General features: G+C 41.3%; 1 protein-coding gene across 3 annotated transcripts in view; it reads left to right on the top strand.

The window, feature by feature from the left end:
• Positions 1-23,908, top strand: part of PSMB2 (proteasome 20S subunit beta 2) — a 38,510-nt gene extending 14,602 nt beyond the window's left edge. For 2 of the 3 annotated variants that reach the window (XM_019015222.3, XM_004025441.5), the window contains exons 4-6: positions 17,599-17,761; positions 21,751-21,800; positions 23,672-23,908. In XM_019015222.3, the coding sequence (XP_018870767.1) occupies positions 17,599-17,761; positions 21,751-21,800; positions 23,672-23,779 (321 nt within the window). In that variant the 3' untranslated portion in view covers positions 23,780-23,908. Of the gene's footprint in view, positions 1-17,598; positions 17,762-21,750 lie in introns of all 3 variants that reach the window. The other variant, XM_063700431.1, reaches the window with a different exon arrangement.
• Positions 23,909-24,312: the final 404 nt, after the last annotated feature.

The following is a 24,312-nucleotide window of genomic DNA, read 5'->3' on the forward strand; positions in this document are numbered from 1 at the left end:
CTTAAAAAAAAAATTCTGTTCCTCAGTCACAGCCACATTTCAGGTACCCAATAGCCACAACTATTGTATTGGACATCACAGATCTGGAACATATCCATCATCATAGAAGTTCTCTTGGACAGTGCTATTCTAAATACTTACATATGTATCTGTTATTAAGTATCCTTATTATGACACCATAAGATGTGTGTTATCCCCGTTTTACTTACAAGGATGTTAAGTATTTCTCTTAGATATGTTTCCAAAGCACATATATACTATGTTAAAGGTTAAGATTCCAACTTCAAATATCAAACTCTTTCATGGTGTCTTCTTTATTAATTAGTGGACTAATGTACAAGTGTATTTGTGCATTTAGGGAAACATGAAATGTTCAGTTTTGTTAAAATGTCGAAATTGCACATAGTGTTATATAGATAAGTTTGAATATATGTCCATTGTAGGTTTTCAATAAGTGTTTGCTGAAAAGGTGTCATCCAGCTAGGTCTATATATTCCGCTGAGAATATTAATTACGCATTTATACACTGGAAGGGAATTCTTAATGAATGGAATACCGGAAGAAGTATTCTTAATAAATGGATGTTAATTTGTATAGGAATTAAAGGCATGAAATCATCAGAAGACGAAAAAAGACAGATGGGGAAAAAATTCAGAAGCCTTCAGTTTAGTTGTTTATTTAAATGCTTGTATACATTTAAGATGGTCTCTTCTTGTTGGTTAGACCCCAAAGAGCAGAAAAAGGGCTTATACTATGCTCAAGGCTTGCTTTCTTCGGCCAGGCACAGTGGCTCATGCTGGTAATCCTAGCACTTTGGGAGGCCAAGATGGACAGATCAGTTGAGCCCAGGAGTTCAAGACCAGCCTGGCCAACATGGTGAAACCCCATCTCTACTAAAAATACAAAAAATTAGCCAGATGTGGTGGCACACACCTGTAGTCCCAGTTACTCAGGAGGCTGATGCAGGAGAATAGCTTGAACCCAGAAGGTGGAGGTTGCAGTGAGCTGAGATCGTGCCACTGCACTCCAGCCTGGGTGACAGAGCAAGACTCTGTCTAAAAAAAAGACTTGCTTGCTCAAATTCTCCTTACAGTTTGACTAATGTCAGAGGATGATGAGTTATGGGGCTATTTCTTTTCTTTTCTTTTCTTTTTTTTTTTTTTTTTTTGAGACGGAGTCTCACTGTGTCACCCAGGCTGGAGTGCAGGGGCACAATCTCGGCTCACTGCAAGCTCCACCTCCCGGGTTCATGCCATTCTCCTGCCTCAGCCTCCTGAGTAGCTGGGACTACAGGTGCCCGCCACCATGCCCGGCTACTTTTTTGTATTTTTAGTAGAGACGGGGTTTCACCATGTTGGCCAGGATGGTCTCGATCTCTTGACCTCGTGGTCCACCCGCCTCGGCCTCCCAAAGTGCTAGAATTACAGGCATGAGCCACCATGCCCGGCCTATTTCTTACTTAAAATGAATTATGTGGCATATTTGATGTAGCCCATCTGAATGCCCTAAAATTATCTCCATTTAACAGATAGAGAGACAGGTATAAACCAGGCAAATCTGGTGTCCTTGGGAACGTGAAATTTTGTGGCAAGGCTTAGAGTAGGATGCTGGCCTCCATGATGTGTAATCGTCGGGTTTCACTGCCACACTGGCCAAAGAGTTTTCATAGAACTTTTTCCGAAGTGTTTCATGAGCCTTTGGTAATTTATCTTTTTATCTATTTATTTGTAAATGCTTAGCAAGTAAACAGTAGAAATAATAAGTTGAAAAGATATCCAGCCTGATGTAGTGGTTTTCAAACTTTATTCTGTGAAGCTGCTTCAGGATACTCACCAAGGAAGGAAGACCAGTGTGCAATGGTTTTTTTTTTTTTTTGAGGTGGAGTTTCGCTCTGTCACCCAGGCTGGAGTGCAGTGGCATGATCTCAGCACACTGCAACCTCCACCTTCCAGTTTCAAGTGATTCTTCTTCCTCAGCCTCCCGAATAGCTGGGACTACAGGTGTACGCCGCCATGCCTGGCTAATTCGTGTATTTTTAGTAGAGACGGGGTTTCAACATATTGGCCAAGTTGGTCTTGAACTCCTGACCTCGTGATCCACCTGCCTTGGTCTCCCAAAGTGCTGGGATTACAGGCGTGAGCCACCGTGCCTAGCTTTTTTTTGTTTTTGTTTTCCTTTTTTTTTTTTTGAGACAGAGTCTTGCTCTCTCACCCAGTCTGGAATGCAGTGGTGTAATCTCGGCTCACTGCAACCTCTGCCTCCTGGGTTTGAGCAATTCTCCTGCATCAGCCTCCTGAGTAGCTGGGATTACAGGCATGCATCACCATGCCTGGCTAATTTTTGTATTTTTCGTAGAGACGGGGTTTCACCATGTTGGCCAGGCTGGTCTCCAACTCCTGACCTCAAGTGATCTGCCCACCTCAGCCTCCCAAAGTGCTGGGATTACAGGCATGAGCCACTGCACCCGGCCAAGTGTTCAGCACTTTAGCTCTGCTTCATATAGCTCAACTCAGCTTTTATCTATTTGATAGATAGGAATTCTAGGTAAAATTTTATTTGAAAAGGTGCCATCACTGTTCCCTTACCACCAAAGAGCCCTGCAATAGGAGGTTTAATACTAGCTCTGCTGTGAGTTAGTTGAAAACCTTGGGAGAAAGCAAGCATTTGATTGGATGGTTTTTAGGGTTTGTTCCAGCCCCCAAATAGCATGATTTAAAAATCTTATGTCAAGACCATAACCAGACTTGAATTTTTATTTATTTATTTATTTTTTTAGGGAATGGGAAAGAATATGTAGGAAAGGATTTCAGGTCTTAGTCATTTCCAGCAGTGACCAAAGCTTATCCCCACACTCTGGCCTTAATTCAAGGGTGTTTGGTCTGGTTAGTAGTAGGCATGTATAGCGTGCTCCTGTCCTAGAAGAAACCTGTTGCTTTGAGCCTTCTATTCTGACCATGAGAATTATTCTTCTCATGCCTTAGGTGGCTGGCACAAAGACATCATCTGTTTATTGGTATCAGTGAGGTCCTGTGAACAGATGGCCCAGGTGAAACCCTGACTTTGCAAGTCTTGTCCCTTATACACTACCAACCGTTTGTTACATGTGATTGAAATATCACTAACAAGGGTAATTTCACATGATTTTTGGCAAATGTGGTTAGCAGGATGTGACATGACACAGCACTGCCTTCTTCCTCCATGTGCCATCTCCCTTGAGGCCTCATCTTCTCTACTTGCCCCCGTCTCACCCATGCCGAGGCTTGCCTTCAGCTCACCTGCTCCAGATGGGCAGCACAGTGGGAGGACACTGGCAAAGGCAGATGTGTTTATTTTCCGGAGACAAAATGTTGTGCTGCTGCAGATGGCAGTGCCTTGGAGCAAGAGGCAGCCTTTGACACTGCTGCCACACAGCCTGGGCATCTTGACAGAGCCAACTTACTTTTGGTGATGGGGAAATTCAAAAATAAAAAACGAAAACCGAGATGTTCATTATGCAGCTCTTGGACTGTCAGTGCAAGCAGCAGCCCTTTTAGACCTGGGGAGCAGTTTTCTTCCCTACCAAACCTTAGTCAGCTAGTGAGCTAACTGTGGATTTTCACTGTAGGCCAAGAGTTATGTGTCTGTTCATTACTTTTGTCTCCCAGCCTTAACAGGACATAAAGTAAAAACTGGAAACAAATGGCTACATTTAGATGGATACTCAGTTTGGTTCTGCAAAACATATGTGTATCCCAGGTCCCATCTCACAGGAGTCTCTTAGGATTGGGGGTGGCTCATGTTGGCCCCATTGGAGATACCGCTGTTCTGTTTTTAGTGGTCGTTTTGATTATCCAAAGGCCCAGAGACAGATGTGCCTTGAAGTTGAGGTGTCTCAATTAATATGACAACACTTTGTGCTTATAGTGTTTTTCTACTAGGAGGAGTAAGCATTCTGACAGCTGCCCTTTTAAGCAGTATGCGTATGCATTAGTTAAAGCTTGACTAAGTCCATTAGGAAGACAAAGACTGGCTGTTGAATCATTACACTTACTAGGCTCCTAAAAAAAATAACTTGGGAAGATTATTTGAAAGTTACTGGCTTTATCAGGAAATTTTTTTTTCTTTTTGTTTCTTTTCTTTTTTTTTTTTTTAATGTGCTGTTTTTCCTAGCCCTAGCTAGTTACACCTAGAGTTTGCAGGTGTAAAGTCCTCCCCCTCCCCTTCCCTGTCTCTCTCCAGGGGGTTGTATGTGAGAAGGTGTTGCTTTCTCACTCAGAGAGCATATATGTGCTACCCTGTTGGATGCCTGCTGCGAGCCCAGAGAACCCCTGTTCTCATTGAATGGAATAAGCCTATTGGATGGCTGGAATTTTGCAGCCCCATAATGCCAACTTTTCCCTTAAAGCATCTTTCCTATCCACAATGGGAGTGAAGCAGTATATGTACTTGGTCTAGATTTGTATTGTTTTAAAACTCCTGTCTTAAAAATTTTGTGATTTCCTATTAAGGTTTGGTTTAAGCCTAAGGCAGGATAGTGCTGTGTCTGCTTAGTAGGAATGTGCTTTTACTTTTAAAATGTTTACTATTAGAAGTGTAGATTTACCCCCAACTTTTAAGATTGCTTTAAATCACTTGCCCCAGCCTGGGTAGGCATAGGTGTGGGCATGTCCTCCCACATACTCACAGATACAAACACACACAATATCCTGGCATCTTGGTGCCTCTTTTTACCTGTCCTGGCCCAAGATCATGTAGGAATATGAATTTAGGGGCTGATCTCAACAACCTCATGAGGTTTTCTTTACTCTCTCCCAAAAAACAGTTACCTAAAATGAAGGGCAGTGGGAAGGCTTTTCACAAGGGGAAAGGTGAATTTTTCTATTTCTTGACCTGAGAGGTTGTTACATGTATATTTACTATGTTCATTTGCTATACCATGTATATTTTATGCTTTTTTTTTTCTTCTTTTTGAGACATAGTCTTGCTCTGTCGCCCAGGCTGGGGTGCAATGGTGCTGTCTAGGCTCACTGCATCCTCCGCCTCCTGGGTTCAGGCAATTCTCCTGCCTCAGCCTCCCGAGTAGCTGGGCCTACAGGCACATGCCACCACACCTGGCTAATTTTTGTATTTTTAGTAGAGATGGGGTTTCACTGTGTTGGCCAGGCTCCCAACCTTGTGATCCATCTGCCTTGGCCTCCCAAAGTGCTGGGATTACAGGCATGAGCCACTACGCTTGGCCTATTTTATGCATTTTTATGTGCATGAGTTATTTCATAAAAAGCTATAAGAAAATGAAAAGGAAGACTAAAAGGGCGGGAAAACATATTACTTTTTAACCTAAAAATGAAAAAAAAAAGGGCCAGATTTACCATTACTTTTGAATGTAGACAACAGAGCAAATAGGATTAACTGATTGGAAAGAAGAAAGGAGATAATAGTCTCTGAGTCTTTGTAAACTGAAATGATCCAGCAGAATTCTACACTTCCTTTTCTGACGCTTCCTGATGGATGTGGTTTCTTACAGCCAGGATGTTCCATACCTGCTGATATTCATTCAGCCAGTCTCCAGCCTGCATTGTCCTTAGGGCTGAGGAAACAAACGTGCACACCTCAATGTGGGCCTTCAGATGGAGAAATGGAGAAGTAAACAGTCAATTGCACTGCAGAGTGACAAGTGCTAAGATAGCCATATACACAGGGTACTCTGGGAGCACAGAGCCTAACCTGAGCCTCAAAGGACTTGCTGTCATGAATGCAAAGATGAAACAAAAGGGCAAACTGAAAGCACAGACCAAGGTGTTTGAGAGTATGTTAGGTTAGGCACAGTGATTTGTGAACAGTGGTCAAGGCAGGGATAAATACTTCTCTGGGCCTCCTCATAAGTTTATCTGTTGTGGGATACTGTGTACAAAATAGGGCTCTACTGATTAAAAACAAATATAAATATATTTATTTATTTATTTATTTTATACCACATACATAAAATCGATAATCTAAAGTCAGCCGGGCACAGTGGCTCACACCTGTAATCCCAGCACTTTGGGAGGTGGATCCAAGGCAGGTGGATCACCTGCGGCCAGGAGCTCGAGACCAGCGTGGCCAACATGGTGAAACCCCCGTCTCTGCTAAAAATACAAAAATTAGCTGGGCATGGTGACAGGTGTCTGTAGTCCTAGGTACTCGGGAGGCCAAGGCAGGAGAATCGCTTGAACCCAGGAGGCAGAAGGTTTTGTTTTGTTTTGTTTTGTTTTTTGAGACAGTCTTGCCTTGTCGCCCAGGCTGGAGTGCAGTGGCGCGGTCTTGGCTCACTGCAAGCTCTGCCTCCCGGGTTCACGCCATTCTCCTGCCTCAGCCTCCTGAGTAGCTGGGACTACAGGCGCCCGAGGAGGCAGAGGTTTTAATGAGCCAAGATTGTGCCACTGCACTCCAGCCTGGGTGACAGAGCGAGACTCTGTCTCTAAATAAATAAATAAATAAATACAAGCAGTGGGCCTCTCTGGAAGCCTGTTGGCTAAGAGGGGGTTAGCATGATCAGATGAGATTGGTAAGATCATTAGCTCATTGGCTGTTCTTTGATGGAGCATTTGGGGAAAGAATGAAGGAAGCGGGGAGACCAGTGAGGGGCCTGCATGTCAGTTAAAGCCATAGCAATAACTTTTGTTGGATCTGGGGTGCTAATGGGGAACACGGTTCTAATAGAAGGGCTCCTAAATATTCTTTTCCTCAGAATTTCCTTAATACTCTATGGATATCTGAAAACATATACCATCATATATAGTCCTAACTACTCTTTTCTAGAAGACCATCTTATTTATTAGCTCAGAGAGATGAATCAGCTTTGATGTTTGAGAATTCATAGATTAGATATTCATGGGCATGCTTAGCATGCACAACTTAATATATGCCTTGTAGTGTGCAAGCGTGTAGCAAAGCATGGTTTCTGCATTTGAGATTTTTAAAAACTGACTTAACGGTATATGGAATCTTAAATTTTCCTAGAAACTGCCAGCTCATGAAAAAAAAGAATTCAAGTGTCCTTGTTGCAAACATGGTGTTGGTTTTATCATTGCACAATCAGCAATTTTATTTTGACGTTATTTGGGGGGAAGCAGTATTTTTGATTAGCAAGTAAAATTAATGTAGAAGACAAATACTGTGTTAACTATTTGGTATAATAAGGCATCTGTGCCATGTTGCATTTCAACTCATTAAATTTCTAAACTTCTAATTACGATAAGTTACAACTGTAATAGGAAAACCAGTCAAACTTGGAGTCATTGATAGCTTTAGAGAAGTAAAATTTATAGTAACTTTGGAATTACTGAGGAGACCTTTAAAATCTAATTTAGTTAAAAATTGACATATACACAATATTTAAATTTTTTTGGTTGTAAAATTCACATTTATTGGGCACCTACTACTTAGCAAGTCTTCTTCCAGGAACTTTAACACGAGTGAGTACTTGAATTCCTCACAGCTCTGTCAAGCAAGCAGTACTGTCCTCCACATTACAGATGGGGCACTCAAGGCTCCAAGTGGCCTATCTCAAGTAACACAACTGTAAGGTGATAAAGCCACATTCGATTTTCATTGCTTTGTCACAGAAGTACATGCCTATCTTATATGACTTATGGCATTTAAAAGCAGAGTTTATCCAAGTAGTAATTTAAAAGATGTTTTTCTTTTAAAGTTTAAAATATTGGTTGTAAATGCAGTAACATTCCTGAGCTTAAGTTCAAGAACTCAACCATTATATGAGTTTTTACCAGTGTATTAAGCAAAAACATTTGAACATGAGCTAATTGTTATTAAAGGAAAACAAAGACAATTTTTATATTTTTATTTTGGATCTGCCAGCATCAAACAGGTATACCAAATATACTTTCGGAGAACGACCTAAGGCAAGGAAAAGAAAAAGGAAAAAATTGTTTAGACAGTCTCATTTTCAGAGCAGTGTTTCTTTTATTTTGTCTTGGTCCTCTGAAAGTGAAAGGTTTGCTTTGTTTGAGGCACACTTGCCTCCTTATTTCCCAATTTAGTATGAGAATTTATAAACGTGGGCCAGTTTGTTTTTTAGTGCTACAAAAAATAAATGCATTTGGAACAGGAAAGAACAAGAAAGTCAGGTGTTTAACTTTTTGTTTGTGAAGCTCATTATAGTATTCTGATTTTGATCAGTTTACATTTGTACTTTTTTTCCATCACAAGATTAAGAGAAAATTGTTTTCAACTTCCAATTCCATACCTTCTCCACTCTGAGTGGCAACTGTAGATAACAGGACCCTAACCGGCCCTGGGTTCTCTCTTGCACCTCTGCTTTTGTCACTCCAGCACTTTGCTAGTCTTCCCCCTTGAATGCACCAGCATCCTAACGTGGCTTGCTCTTCAGTGCCAGTTAAACTCAGCATTTATCAGGGAAGTTTTTTCTGTATTTGCTCCCCCACCCCCCACCACATATGTCACCCTCAATTTCTTATGGCAACTTAGGTATACCTTTGCCATAGTGTCCTGTTGTAATCATTTTCTTTACTTTCTTCCATGTGCGAGTGTGAGAGCTTATGTGTTCATATGAATGAAACCTCTTCACTGGCTGGCTCTTCATTCAGTCTCATGACCTGGGTTATACACTATTTTCTCTTCCCATCTGTCTTTGGACAGCTGTGCTTAAGCTCATTAGGTCCAAATTGAGCTCTTTTCATTTGGACTGCCGCTGTCCCCCTTATTGAGAGTCCTAACTCTTCTTTCTCCCTCACCTCTTCTACTGTTATGAAGTTGCATCATTTCTACCTTCTAAATATATCTCATATTTCATACCTCTCTCTCCGCCCCCTCTACTTTTTCCTTAGTTTGGTCCTCATCGTCTGTCTAGAGTAGACTATTGTAGATCCTCTAACCATCCGCCCTTCCTCTCAGTCCTAATCCCGGTCTGTCTTTCATGTAACTGTCAATTACCATCCTGAAATGGCAGTCTGTTTTGTATTTCCTTTCTAAAAATCTTCTGTTTAAGAGAAGCAGGGAAAATGGCTGGGACTGGTGGAATATCAATCTGAGACATCAGGGTTCCTTGGCACCAATTAACCAATGTGCTATGTCATGAAAAAAGGCTTGGATCAGCAGAGGGATGGAAGTGGCAAATTTTCACTGGTTGCTGTATGGTTTACATACTAATGTAAATATTCTTTAGGAGGCCAGTGACAGTGTCATCCCAGTTTCTCTCCCTACTTCCTGCTGAAGTCACCTAATTCTCCAGGTGTATGTGTCCCATGTTCACCAGTATCCAGACATTCCATATTCCTCTCTGTTTCTTTGTCTTCACGTATACTGTTTCCTCTATCTGGAGTCCTTCCTATCCACATCTACCTTATGAGTGCCTTCCAGATCCAGACTCCCATCTTCATCATGTCGCATGATGCTTCTCATACAATAAATGCTAAATAAATGTTTATTGAACTTATTCATATTCCAAATGTGGAAATGAAGTTAGTTGGGGCATCTGCCCATTTCATAATTATTCTATGTTGTAGTCCCAGGGAACTCATGGAATTTGGTTGAAGGCTTTTATAAACTGTGTGTTTTTTACTTAAAGCTAAAAGAGATTGAATCTACACATGGGTTTCCTTAAAAAGGAATATAGCCAGGAGGATTAAAGTCAGGGTACAAGGCCGGGCATGATGGGTCATGCCGGTAATCCCAGCACTTTGGGAGGCCGAGGCAGATGGATCACTTGAGGTCAGGAGTTCGAGACCAGCCAGGCCAACACGGTGAAACCCTGTCTCTACTAAAAATACAAAATTAGCCTGGCGTGGTGGCATGCGCCTGTTATACCAGCTACTCCAGAGGCTGAGGCAGGAAAATCACTTGAACCCAGGAGGCGGAGGTTGCAGTAAGCCGAGATCATGCCACTGTACTCTAGCCTGGGCAACAGAACAAAACTCTGTCTCAAAAAAAAAAAAAAAAAAAGTCAGGGTATAAATGATTCCATATTGCTTAGGCATTAAGGATAGGTAGTTCTCTACCCGCTTCCCCATCCATAGAACCATAGTCTTTTAGAGCTAGGAAAGGTACTAGGTCACAATAATTGGAAGTTGCTGAAATCTTTGAGATTTTTTTAGGTGTTTGAAATAGTGGATTCCAATTCACATATGAAGTCCTTCTTTAATTAAAATAGCAAAATTGAAATTGAGATTTTAAAATTATACCACCAAACCCACCCAAAAAAGATAGCTAGTGAATTTTGTTAGTTATGGCAAACAAAGTCCAGAGTTCAGAACATTGGTGTAAGAAAATAACAATTGATTCATTTTATTTATTAGTGAAATTGAAAAATTGGGGATTGGCAAAGCAGTTAAGGTGTTGGTAATCTATCATCATGGGTATTTATTGAACTACCACATAGTTTTAGATCCTATAGAGGAGTCGTAATTGTATGATATTTTAAACTTGCTATTTTAAAACTTAAAATATTAGGTAGACATGGAGGCACCCACCTGTAGTCCCAGCTACTTGGGAAGCTAAGGTAGGATTCCCTTGAGCCCAGGAGTTTGAGGCTATAGTGTGCTGTGATTGCACCTGTGGATAGCCACTGCACTTGCTTGGGCAAAATAGCAAGACCTTGTCTCCCAAAATAAACAAACAAAATCCTTAAAATGTTATTGGTCATATAAAGATGTGATAAGTGAAATAGAGAGCAGTAGATGCTAGTATGCAAAATAGTGCATTCTGAAATATATGAGTGTGAAACTGCATTTACATACCAAATCATATTTTTACACTAATTTCCATTTTGTGGAGGCAGCATGATTTCCTGGAAAAGCATGTAGGACTTGCAGTTGGGAGGCCTGAATTCTGGACCTGACCCTTGATGCTAATTACCTGTGTGGTTTAGGGCAAGTTACTGTTTCCTCTTTGAAGTTTAGTCCCCACATTTGTGAAAGGGATACTGGGTAAACTAGTTGAGGTTTTCTATCCCATCTAAGTCTGTAAACTGCATTTTCATGAAATCCTCTCAGTGCTAAAGATGGAATTTTAGGCAGTTTTGACAATCCCCTGGACTAAAAGAAATAGCAGATGTACTGTTCCTTTCAAAGTCCAGTTTCTGTTTAGTATATTTAGAAGTCTGTTTATGAAAACATTCATCTCTAGACAAACTCATTTGTCTCATTGGCGGTTCTGCATCTTCTTCCAAATTACTGACCTCACACACTGCTTAGCATTCCAAGGTGCAACACATCAAAAAAGAAATTGCACCATTCTCCAAAGCACCTCACTCATAGCAGTGTCGTCCCATTCAATTAGAGGTGGCAAAGGCTGGCCTGGCTCCAAAGGAAGACTGTCAATTCCTCTCTTTTTCTGTGTCCACGCTTGGCAGGATGCTTCCTCACGCCCACCTCTCTCCCCCTTGCTGTGACTTTAGCTTCCGCCAGATGTCACACCGCTGCTTGTCACCGCTCAGACTCTTGTCGCTGATTTTGTTGTTTCAGTGTATTTATCACAACCATTCTCTTTAGCTGTAAAATTTATGGAATTTCATGCTCTTAGTTACTACAGTGTTTCTTTTTCATAAGAGAAGGAATATACAAGGAGTCATGTGCACAAGAGTTGGAGGGAAGGGAACACTTCATCTAACTTAAGTAAAGTTTGCCTGTGTGCAGTGCACACTCCCCACCCCCAAATGTAGAAGAGTCCAAAGTGGCACTGAGCTCAGTTCTGTGGCACTCAGATGCTCAGAAGTTTTTAAGAAGTCTATTTCAGTCTCGGAAAGAAGTACATAAGAGATGTGCTTATTGGCCAATTCCCCTGTCTTCTTAAATTTGATCTTTTAGTAACCAACAAAAGTTGGACGATTTTATTGGCTCTCTGTAGCCCACTTCTTGATCTTACTATCTAGTCAAATCTGTTGATAATGCAGTCAAATCCTAAAAGTGGTGGTAGTAGTGTTGTGGTAATAGTCAATCTGCATTACAATATATCAGGCATTGCACTGAGCACTTTACATGTATTTATCTAAACCTTACCACAACCTTATAATGATGGCTACTTTTATTATCCTTATTGTACAGATGAAGAAATCTCAAAATGACCTAAATGCACTTCACTGTGAAAATAAACTCATGTACTCATTAAAGGAGGAAAAGATACATTTGTCTAGTTTCGTCCTCACCCCACCCTCACTGCCTTCTATTAAGAGACAAAATTTTGGTGGTACCTCATGCTAGAAGCTGAAGTTCATTTTGAATTCCCAGGCTGGTTCATTTAAAATTTTTTCTTTGTATATCAATTAGACACAACTTTAAACATGTTGGTGTTTGCATTGCAGACCATTGATGGTGATTGCCAAGACCTTTGGGTAGAGAGTATCTTAGCTAAATGTTTGGGTTCACTTGGATGAATGTTTGGATATTTAGGTTAATTCAATACTATATATAATGTTCAGTCTTAGCTTATGGTGTGGAAGAAGCCTAGTCTTGTATGTTGCAGTTCTTCCCCTTGGGGACCTCAAAACTTTGTCTTACTACTTAGACTTACTATCTAAACAATTAGAATAGTGGAGACAACCAAAGGCTAGATTATATCATGTACAGAATAGAGATTTCATTTTAAAAGATTCTTGGTAATCTTTGCAAAGGATTACTTTGTAAGAGATTCTTTGTCAAGAGGATCCCTGGCAGTGCTCTCATTATTGATTAATGTTTTCATTTCCCCAGATAATTAGGCAAATCCTTAAGTATGTAATATCATGGGGAACTAAGGGAACTGATGAAAAACTGTCTAGAAAGTAGCTTTACCACTCAGAGTAGACACATTTGCAAGGGAAGAAATGACATGGTTAGGGAGGGTTGACCATGAAGTAGATATGCTCTACGTGTCTAGTACAAATGCTTGTGACACTGAACACCATTACCTTAGGGACCCTGGAAAGAGTCCCAGGAATGAAAGAGGAGGAAACTCATTTACTGCTTTTCTACCATGTGTCAGGCACTGTGCTGGGCACTAACATCCCTCCATATCCCTTTGTGAAGACACATAGGAATTTCCCTCGTATCTCAGTGCCAGAAGTAGTTGGGCTTCTCCTGAGTACTTGCATTGTTTATAGAGTCTTTACTGTTTCGGGCATTATACTTATTATCCACATGCATTATCTTTTGGAATCCTCACTGCAGCAACCCTTTTGTAGTAGGGATCATCCCATGTTTTAAATGAGAAATTAAAATTCAGAGAGATTAAATGACTAACTTTTCTAAAGTCACAGCCCAACTCTTTCTTATTTATTTATGCTATTGGTCTCCTCTTTGTTCAGTTCTGAATGCCTGGCCTGTATCCTAAGCTTTTCTTTACTTAGTACCCTGTGTCTGGAGGGAGGTAGAAAGAGAAGGACCCAAGCCTAGCAAAAAGCAACAATAGATGTACATTCATGGAGATGCTGGCAGTTGACTTAAACTTGAACCACTTCTCAGAAGTAGCACTTATTGCTTTCTCACATTTGTTTAGTGACTTTTCTTTTTATTTGGTAGAAATAGGGTCTTACTCTGTTGCTAGTCAGTCTGTAGTACAGTGGGGGGATCATAGTTCACTGTATGCCGGGGCTTAAGGATCCTCCTGCCTCAGCCTTCCAAGTAGCCCCCTAACCTAGATTTTTTTTTTTTTTTTTCCCATAGAGACAGGGTCTTGCCATCTTGCCTACACTGGTCTTGAACTCCTAGGCTCAAGCAGTCCTCCCACCTTGGCCTCCCAAAGTGCGGGATTACAGGCATGGGCCACTGTGCCCAGCCAAGCCAGAGATCTTTGGTGGAGCATTGTCAGAAGAATTTCACAAACTGCAAGTTGTTGCACAGATGTATTGATTTAATTAGTCTAGATAACACCATTTATTTATGCTTAAGCATCTCACACATGCAAAAGTTGGTAATTCAAAGTCACACAATAATTTGTGAGTTATCTTCAATACCAGGAGTTGTAGCTTCTGAATACCAACTTTGGTAAGTATATGTGTGTGTCAGATGCCTAAGCATGAGTAAATGATACTATATAGACCAATTAAGTGATGGAGTTTGCTTCTGAAATTCTGTTGACATCCTATTTCATCTAAAATTTTCTGGTAGTGGATTTTAAATAACATTTATTGTTCTAAACAATTTAATCTCATAGTATGGACAAGATCTTCATTGAAGACAAAACATCTGGGTTCTAACAAGGCCTCTTTGAGTATCTGGGGGAATACTTAATATACCATTGCAACTTGATGAGATTGTCTTGGCTAAGTATACAGTGAGTGTTCTGGCTAGTTAGTAGAGAAGAGTAGAGATTATCCTCTTAGCAAAAAGATTTAACTTACTTTGTGATAGGTAAAAGACTGTATTATTAATTCTCTTGGGGAGGGAAACCAGTTTCTCTTTGCTATTCTGCCTCTTTTCCTCCCTCTTTCTCTCTTCTAATTTTAACTGTAAGAACACCAAGGTATTCTGTCTGCCAGATTTTGCAGTACTGTTTTCACACCTATATATAACTAATAGCATTTTTTAAATCTGTAGCTAATTTAAGCAGGTTTGTTGTTGTTTAAAGTGATAAGCTTTCAAAAAGCGACTGGGATGTAGTTATGTAGTAGGAATTTTGGTAGCATCTTTTCTTCCAGAGTTTGGGTTGTTTTACCATTATTATTTTTTCTCATTATATTTCCTAGAAGATAGAAAGGAGAAAGATTAATTAACCCAGTTTTACATGTTAAAAAAAAAAACCCAGAAGCTCATAGGGGTTAAGTTTTTTGCCTAAGGTCAGATTTACTAAGAAGGTACTCAGAATGCACAGAGAATTCCAGAGCTTGGCAGAGTGCCGCACACTACTTATTGGGAAATACAATAGGCAGATAATTATTTTCTCAGAAGTCTTGACTGCTGGTCAACTTATTTCTCTCTGGGACTACCCACTGTCTTATCACTAAAACAGAAACTTATTTGGAGGTGAGGACTACTCTGTAATCTCCAGGCGATGTTAGGAACCCTTCCTACTTAGCACAGCTGGCTTAGAATTCCAAGTAAGTATATAATATGAGTTTCATGCTAGGCACAGTGGCTCAAGACTGCCATCCCAGCACTTTGGGAGGCCAAGGTGGAAAGATTACTTGAGCCTAGAAGTTGAAGGCCAGCCTGGGCAACATAGTGAGACCCCATCTCTCTCTCTCTCTCTCTCTCTCTCTCTCTTTTTTTTGGAGATAGAGTCTTGCTCTATTGCCCAGGCTGGAGTGGTGCAGTAGCACGATCTCGGCTCACTGCAGCCTCTGCCTCCCAGGTTCAGGCGATTCGCATGCCTCAGCCTCCCAAGTAGCTGGGATTATAGGCTCGTGCCACCACGCATGGCTAATTTTTGTATTTTTAGTAGAGACAATATTTCACCATGTTGGCCAGGCTGGTCTCAAACTCCTAACCTCAAGTAATCTGCCCACCTTAGCCTCCCAAAGTGCTGGGATTACAGGCATGAGACACTGTGCCCGGCCAAGACCTCATCTCTTAAAAAAATAATAATAAATTAGCAGGGCATGGTGTTAGGTGCCTATAGTCATAGCTGCTTAGGAGGCTGAGGTGGGAAATTCGCTTGAGCCTAGGAGTTTGAGGCTGCAGCGAGCTATGATTGCACCACTGCGCTCCAGCCTGGGCGACAGAACAAAAGCCTGTTACTCCCCTCCCAAACCCTCCCCCCGAAAAAAGCAAAAACCGTGAGTTTTCTAAGGCTGCCAAGTGGCCGTGTTAATCAGTGTTCAAAGAATATTAAATGCCACTTTTAGGACCATTAGCTATTACACTTCATGCTTCATAATGAGGTGTCTCACTTACTGTGCGTTTAATTAAATACATACACAAATTTAGGGATGGGGACATATCCATGGGCAAGGCCTGCTTACTACCCGCTGAAGCAAATGCAAGAGGAGAAACACATCCTGCAGAGAAAAAGAAAGCCATATAAAATGTAAGTCCCACCCCTGACGCCTGGGGGCATAGACAGACTGAATTTAACATGGTAAACGGCGCAGCTGGTGTAGAAAAAAAAAATCATCCATTTGGAGATGAAGAGCAATGCAGACTCAGTCATGGTTCTCTATAAAACTTATGTTTTTAGATTTGCAGGTAATACAGAGAAAGGATACCTATAAATCCAAGTTATAATTATTTTTTGTTGCTTTTTATTTGTCTCAAAATTACTTTTCAGTTAAGTCTGGTGATTTGATTTAAATATTTGAGACTTACGGCCGGGCGCGGTGGCTCACGCCTGTAATCCCAGCACTTTGGGGAGGCCGAGGTGGGCAGATCATGAGGTCAGGAGTTCGAGACCAACCTGGCCAACATGATGAAGCCCTGTCTCTACTAAAAATACAAAAATTAGCCGGGTGTGGTGGAGGGTGCCTGTCATCCCAGCTACTTGGGAGGCTGAGGCAGGAGAATCGCTTGAACCTGGGAGGTAGAGGTTGCAGTGAGCCAAGATCGTGCCATTGCTCTCCAGCCTGGGGGACAAGAGCCAGACTCCGTCTCAGAAAAACAAAAAAACAACAACAAAGAAAGAGACTTACTATCCCTCCCTACCTCATGAGTTGTTTCTTTTCTCTCTCTTTCTCTTTTTTTTGAACCCAGGCTGGAGTTCAGTGGCACAGTCATGGCTTATGGTAGCCCTGACCTCCTTGGTTCAAGTGATCCTCCCACCTTAGCCTCCTGAGTAGCTGGGACCACAGGTGTGCGCCATCATGCCCGGCTAATTTTTTAGTTTTTTTGTAGAAACCAAGTCCCACTGTGTTACCTAGGCTGGTCTCAAACTCCTGGGCTCAAGCAAGCCTCCCACCTCAGCTTCCCAAAGTGCTGAGATTATACCTGTGAGCTACTGCGCCCAGCTATAAGTTGTTTCTTTAGTGGTGGGCATGCAGTTTACCATTTGGGATTGGTCCAGATGCCCAGACTGAGTTTGTTTATTTCATTTGATGTGGTTGGAGCATCTGCTTTTTTCAGTCAGTGGCCTGGCATTCTCAGAATTGTTCGTTGGTTTCAACAATTAGGAATGACAAAAGAGCACCTATGCTTTGCCTTTGCAGTGCTTACAAAATTTTTTTTTATTTTAAATTTTTGTGCGTTCATAGTATGTGTATATATATATATTGGGTATATGGGATATTTTGATACAGGCATACAATGTGTAATAATCACATCAGGGTAAATGGGGTATCTCTCACCTCAATCATTTCTCCTTTGTGTGACAGACAACCCAATTATACTCTTTTAGTTATTGTAAAATATACAATTAAGCTATTATTAACTATGGTCACACTGTTTTGCTATCAAATATTTTTGAAGAAGTGCTTTTATACAGGTTCTCATCCATAGACTTTAGGAAGATAGCAGCTTTTTCATATACCTTAAAGTGCTCCAAATGCCCTTCCGTTCAAAGAGAACAAGCTGACATCCCTTGACCTGTTACCATACTCCGGGTCCTCTAGATTTCCCTACATTTTTACTTTCATTGTGATTTACTCAGTTGCTGCTAATATTTTCTTTCTCATGAAGAGTCAGAATATTCTCATTTGCCATGGGAAGAGATGTTGGTGTTCTGCTTTAGTTATCACTTTGCCATATCTTTTCTTTGCAGACCCCATATCATGTGAACCTCCTCCTGGCTGGCTATGATGAGCATGAAGGGCCAGCGCTGTATTACATGGACTACCTGGCAGCCTTGGCCAAGGCCCCTTTTGCAGCCCACGGCTATGGTGCCTTCCTGACTCTCAGTATCCTGGACCGATACTACACACCGAGTAAGTATTAATACTCTAGGGAGGGAGCAGTGGCAGAGCCCTGCCCTCAGCTACTTCCCAGGTTTGTCCACCCTTGGAGTTGGGTGGCCAGGGCTTGAATAGGATGGATCCTAAGAAGCATAACCAGGTTCCCCTCTGGAAGCTGCACTCTTCTGTCAGTCAGTAGGGTCTTCCAAAAGCTGATGTAAGTTCTATTTTTTGCCATTCAAAATGAGATAGTACATATCTCTAGAGCTGGGTTTTGTTTTGAAGGAGGATTGGAATAGATGTCATAGTGAATAAAACATTTTTATTGGGTTCTAAAATCCTTCATTTCTAAGAGTTCAAGTTTTTTCACTTATTTTGCTTTGCCTAGATGCTTTTTGGCATCTCAGTAAAGAATGAGTGGGTAAAGCAAGTAGCTGTATATTTGTTTGGAACTTGCGAGGATGAACAGGTCCCCAGCATGACAACTGAAGGTTTCTTTGCTTAAACATCAAAGCTTTCTAAGGCTACAAATCTGAGCCTTCCTTTGATTGTCACCTAATGGCTGCCTCCTCTTGAAAGAAAAAGCCGTCACTCTACTTGTCCGTAAAGCGTCAGCTTGGCAAAACTTCAGATACAGGGATGCTTTTTAAAAATTTTATTTTTTAATTGACAAATAATAATTGTACATATATTCATAGAGTACATCATGATGTTTCAATACATGTAATGTAAACAGATCATGGTAGTTAGTATATTGATCATCTCAAACATTTATCATTTTGTGTTGGGAACATTTAGTATCCTCCTTCTAGCTATTTGAAACTATATATTGTTAGCCATAGTAATTTTACAGTGGTATAGAACAATAGAACTTATTCCTCTGTCTATCCATAATTTTCTATCTTTTTTTTTTTTTTTTTTTTTTTTTTTGAGACAGAGTCTCCCTCTGTCACCCAGGCTGGAGTGCAGTGGAGTGATCTCGGCTCACAGCAACCTCCGCCTCCCAGGTTCAAGCAATTCTCGTGCCTCAGCCTCCCAAGTAGATGGGATTACAGGTGTGTGCCACCACGCCTGGCTAGTTTTTGTATTTTTTGTAGAGACGGGGTTTCACCATGTTGGCCAGGCTGGTCCAGAACTCCTGACTTCAAGTGATCCACCCGCCTTGGCCTCCCAAAGTGTTGGGATTACAGGCATGAGCCACCACGTCCTGCCAATTTCGTATCTTTTAACAAATGTCCCCCATCCCTTACAGAGGATTTCTCAGCCTCTGGTATCCTCTATTCTACTTTTTACTTCTATGAGATCAGCTTTTTTAGCTTCTACATATGAGTGAGAACGTGCGGTGTTTTAACTTTGTTCTTGGCTTATTTCACTTAGCAGAATACCGTCCAGTTCCATTCATGTTGAATGACAGTATTTCCTTTTTTATGGATGAATAGTATTTCATGGTGTATATATACCACATTTTCTTTATCCATTGATCTGTTCTCGGACACCTAGGTTGGTTCCATATCTTGGCTATTGTGAATAGTGTTGCAGTAAACACTGGGGTGCAGTATTTCCCCAGTGATATAATGATTTCATCCAATATAATGATTTCCTTTCTTTTGGATAAATTCCCAGTAGTGAGATTGCCAGATCATATGGTAGTTTTATTTGTAGTTTTTTGAGGGACCGCCATACTGTTCTCCCTAGTGGCTATACCAGTTTGCATTCCTACCAACAGTGTATAAAGAATTTCCTTTTCTCTACATCCTTGCCAGCATTTGTTGTTTTTTGTCTTTTTGATAATAGCTATTCCTAACTGGGATGAGGTGTTACCTCATTGTGGTTTTGATTTGCATTTCTGTGATGATTAGTGATGTTGAGAATTTTTTCCATATATTTGTTGGCCATTTGTATGTCTTTTGAAATGTCTGTTGAGATGATATGCCCATTTTTTAATGAATTTTTGTTCTCTATTGAGATATTTCGGTTCCTTATATTTTCTGGATATTAACTCCCTGTTGGATGAGTAGTTTGCATGTATTTTCTCCCATTCTGTAGGTTGCCTTTTCACTCTGTTTCCTTTGCTGTGCAGAAGCATTTTAGTTTGATGTAATCCCATTTGTTTATTTTTGCTTTTGTTGCCTGTGTTCATGAGATTATTCATAAAATATTTTTCCAGATCAATGTCCTGAGGCTTTTTCCCTGTGTTTTATTCTAGTTTCTGGTCTTAAATTGAGGTCTTTGATCCATTTTGAGTTGAATTTTGTATAGGGTAAGAGGTGAGGGTCTGGTTTCATTCTTCTGTGTATGGATATCCAGTTTTTCTAGCACCATTTATTGAAGAGACAGACTGTCCTTTCCCCAATGAGTGTTCTTGGTACCTTCATCAAAAGTCAAATGTAGATATGTGGCTTAATTTCTTAATTTCTCTATTCTGTTTAATTGGTCTATGTGTCTATTTTTATGCCAGTAGCATACTGTTTTGGTTACTACAACTTTGTGATATATTTTGAAGTCTGGTAATGGTATCAACTACCAGATTTGTTCTTTTTGTTCAGGATTGCTTTAGCTATTCAGAGTCTTTTGTGGTTCCTTACAAATCTTAGGATTTTTTTCCATAATTCTGTGAGGCATGTCATTGGCATTTTGATAGGGATTGCATTGAATATATAAATTTCTTTGGGTAGTGTTGTCATCTTCATAATATTAATTCTTCTGATCCATGAGCATGAGATGTATTTCCATTCGTTTATATCCTCTTCAGCTTATTTCATCAGTGTTTTATAGTTTTCGTTATAGAGGTCTTTTACCTCCTTGGTTAAATTTATTCCTAGGTATTTTATTTTCTTAGATTTTTGTGTCTATTGTAAATGGGATTGCCTTCTTGATTTCTTTTTCAGCTAGTTTGTGTATAGAAATACTGATTTTTGTATATTAATTTTGTATCCTGCAACTTTATGGAATTCATTTATCAGATGTGAGAGTTTTCTGGTGGGGTCTTTAGGTTTTTCTATATAGAAGATCATGTCATCTGCAAATAGGGACATTTGACTTCTTGCTTTCCAATTTGGGTACTCTATTTCCTCCTCTTGCCTAAGTGCTCTGGTTAGGACTTCCTAGACACAGGGATGCTTTTGTGCTAAGTTCCATCTTCTGACCCCAGTCCTAACCTCGACTTTAGCCTCTGTGGGCAGTGGGTACTTTGGAATTCTTAGCTTTTACAGACTATAGATGAAGCACAAATAACCACTTCTCTCCTTACATTCCATTCTTCACTGTCGGTATCGTAAGAATCTGGCATGTTCATTCTTTTTTGGTACTGCCCTCTCGCTCAACCTTAGCCACACTAGAGCTCCAGGCCACATCCTGAAAAGAATTAGCCTGGCCTCCCAGTGACTTTCTTGATTTGGCATCTGTCAGTAATACAGCTGATTTGCCCACCAAAATAATTACTAGCCACCCCTGAAGCCTGAGTGCATAACATGTCGTCCCAGTTTGCCACGCCCACAGACAGTTCCTTTGGCTCCTATTTGGGGAAAGTCTCAGCCCCATCCTATGAATTCTCTTCCCATTGTTAAACAGAGACCCAGCTGGGAAAACAAGGCTGAAATTCTGACCCCGTCCTCTCTTTCCCTGATGTACAGCTGACCGGGGCAGATGGAATTGATTTAAACCCTGGACTAAGGGGGAGTGAAAGGGGTGGGTTATGATAAAGAGAGACAGGCTGCTGGACTTCTTCAGAGGCGGGCCCTGGCCAGGGGAGGCAGAATTCCTTCATGCTTACCCTTCACTGTAGCAAATCAATTTGCAATGGCTTGTAGCTGCTGGAGCACTGGGTCTGGGGCCCCCCCAGCTGCATGTGGAGTAAGTCGATTGCAGGCTAGAAGGCAAAGCATTTTTTGCCTTTTCTGTTTGTGTGGCACTGAGACCTGAAGAAGCCAGCTTTGATTAAGATTTGGAACTTAATCAAAAGCTTCTGAGAGTTGGATATAATGACAGCACCGGAAGTATTTGGTCTCTGTGTTCTCTTTCAGCTATCTCACGTGAGAGGGCAGTGGAGCTCCTTAGGAAATGTCTGGAGGAGGTGAGTAGTTCCCATAGGATCCTGAAAGGAATGTTTGTCTCTCTGTTTGCCAGTGTTGTTCCTGTTCCTCAGTTATATTTTTTCAGATTTTTGCCAGAAGGTGTAATACATACCTACTAACCAGATGTGAAGTTGCTACCAGGGATAGAGTTTGGTGTGGATAGCAAGCTCACTTTTCTCTCACAGATTACCTCCTGAATGTCAGTTTTATAATTTAATTATTTCTGGTTTATCCAAACCAGTGGTTCTCAAATTTTAGTGTGTGTAAGTATCACCTGGGAAACCTGTTAAGCAGATTGCCATCTCTGCCCCAACCCTCAATTCTGAGTCCACTGTTCTGAGGTACAAACTGGGAAGCTCTGCTTTAACTGGCAGTCCCAGGTGATTTTGCTACAGGTGGTAACTGAGGCTGTACTTGAAGAACTTCTGCTCTAGACTTTATTTTATTTTATTTTTTTATTTGAGACGGAGTTTCGCTTTTGTTGCCCAGGCTGGAGTGCAGTGGCACGATTTCAGCTCACTGCAACCTCCACCTCTGGGTTCAAGCAGTTCTCTTGCCTTAGCCTCCCGAGTAGCTGGGATTACAGGTGCCCACCACCATGCCCAGCTAGTTTTTTGTATTTTTAGTAGAGACAGGGTTTCACCATGTTGGCCAGGCTGGTCTTGAACTCCGGACCTCAGGTGATCCACCTGCCTCGGCCTCCCAAAGTGCTGGGATTACAGGCATGAGCCACCACGCCCGTCCCTGCCCTAGACTTTATACCTGCTCTGTTCTTGTGCCACCTGTAATTGCCATACTGCCTGCTCCCTTAATAGTGCACGAGTCTTTGTAATCTGTGAGAAAAAGCCTCCCCTAAGAATTCAGGAGGACCATAGAAAGCAACTAGGAATCTTTGGGCAGAAGGGGAGAGTAGACTTTGGTTTGCGAGGACAGGATTACAGAACACACCCTTTCTAATACTACTCCTTAGAGTCTAAGGCTTTGGGTATAGATGGAGAATGGGGGCATGGGGAGGTCAAAAACCAGCCACATTAGTTTTTTTCATTCTTTTACTGTTCCTGTGGCTTAAGGATGAACTTGAACTCGTGGTTTAGTAAGAGAGTAGGAAGATAAGAGCAGGAGCGTTGGGAGTAATGTCAGTTTGCTTCTTACACAGACCTTTTGTTTTCAGTCCACAGTGCCCACCCCACCCCCTGCTTTTTTTTTTTTTTTTTAAGAGATGGATCTCACTTTGTTGCCCAGGCTGGAGTGGAGTGCAGTGGCACCATCATAGCTCACTGCAGCCTGGATTTCTGGAACTCAAGCGATCCTCCCAAGTAGCTGAGACTACAGACAGGCACCACCATGCTCAGCTCATTTTTTTATTTTTAAGAGATGGGGTCTCGCTATGTTACCTAGGCTGGTCTTGAACTCCTGGGCTCAAGATACTCTTCCACCTCAACCTTCCAATTACAGGCCTGAGCCACAGCTCCTGGCCTCTGCTTTGTTCTAAGGACAATCACTCTTTGTTAGCTTATTATCTTGAGACATTTTAAGAGAGACGTCTGTGTTTACCAGACTGATGGGTAACAGACTATGGGGAACAGAACGCTGGATTGTCTCATTCTTTCGTCAGCTGACTGACCAGAGACAGGCTCTTAGCTACACCTCCCAGTTCAGCCTCCCGGCCTCCCAGTCATCCTCCAGCTGCTGTTTGGGTACCCTCTACCACTAGAGTACTAGGGCCCTACTGCCAACTGCCTCCAGTAGAATATCAGTTCCACAAAAGCAGGGATTTTTGTTTGCTTGTATCCCCAGTGTCTAGAACAGAGCCTGGCACATAGAACTTAGTAATCATTTGTTGACTGATTTCCTCCATGTCTCTCTGCAGCTCCAGAAACGCTTCATCCTGAATCTGCCAACCTTCAGTGTTCGAATCATTGACAAAAATGGCATCCATGACCTGGACAACATTTCCTTCCCCAAACAGGGCTCCTAACATCATGTCCTCCCTCCCACTTGCCAGGGAACTTTTTTTTGATGGGCTCCTTTATTTTTTTCTACTCTTTTCAGGTGCACTCTTGATAAATGCTTAATTCAGAATAAAGGTGACTATGGATATAATTGAGCCCTCTGGTCCAGGTCTCAGTTTACCTAATATTACCTCAGAAAGGATATGGAGGGAAGATGATCTTTTTGCCAGGTCTGACTTTTCTTCCTGCTCCGCCCTCCATTAATGCTCAGTACCCTTTAGCAGCTGACAGCCCCACGTTCTACTCCATGCTTGGCTTCCTTTCCAACTAGCTCTTTCATATATTTTACTTGCTAGTATCTCCATTCTCTCTAAAGTAGTGGTTCTTTTTGCCCTTAAACTTAAATTTTTAAATTAATTAACCTGAATTAATAATACATGCACTTAATATAACAGGCAAACAGTACAAAAACATGTAGTGAAAAATATTTCTTCCAGAGCCAGGTGTGGTGGCTCATACCTGTAATCCCAGCACTTTGGGAGGCCGAGGCGGGCGGATC

The sequence above is a fragment of the Gorilla gorilla genome, chromosome 1 (assembly GCF_029281585.2).
Source record: "Gorilla gorilla gorilla isolate KB3781 chromosome 1, NHGRI_mGorGor1-v2.1_pri, whole genome shotgun sequence".
In the NCBI taxonomy this organism is placed as follows: Eukaryota; Metazoa; Chordata; class Mammalia; order Primates; family Hominidae; genus Gorilla; species Gorilla gorilla.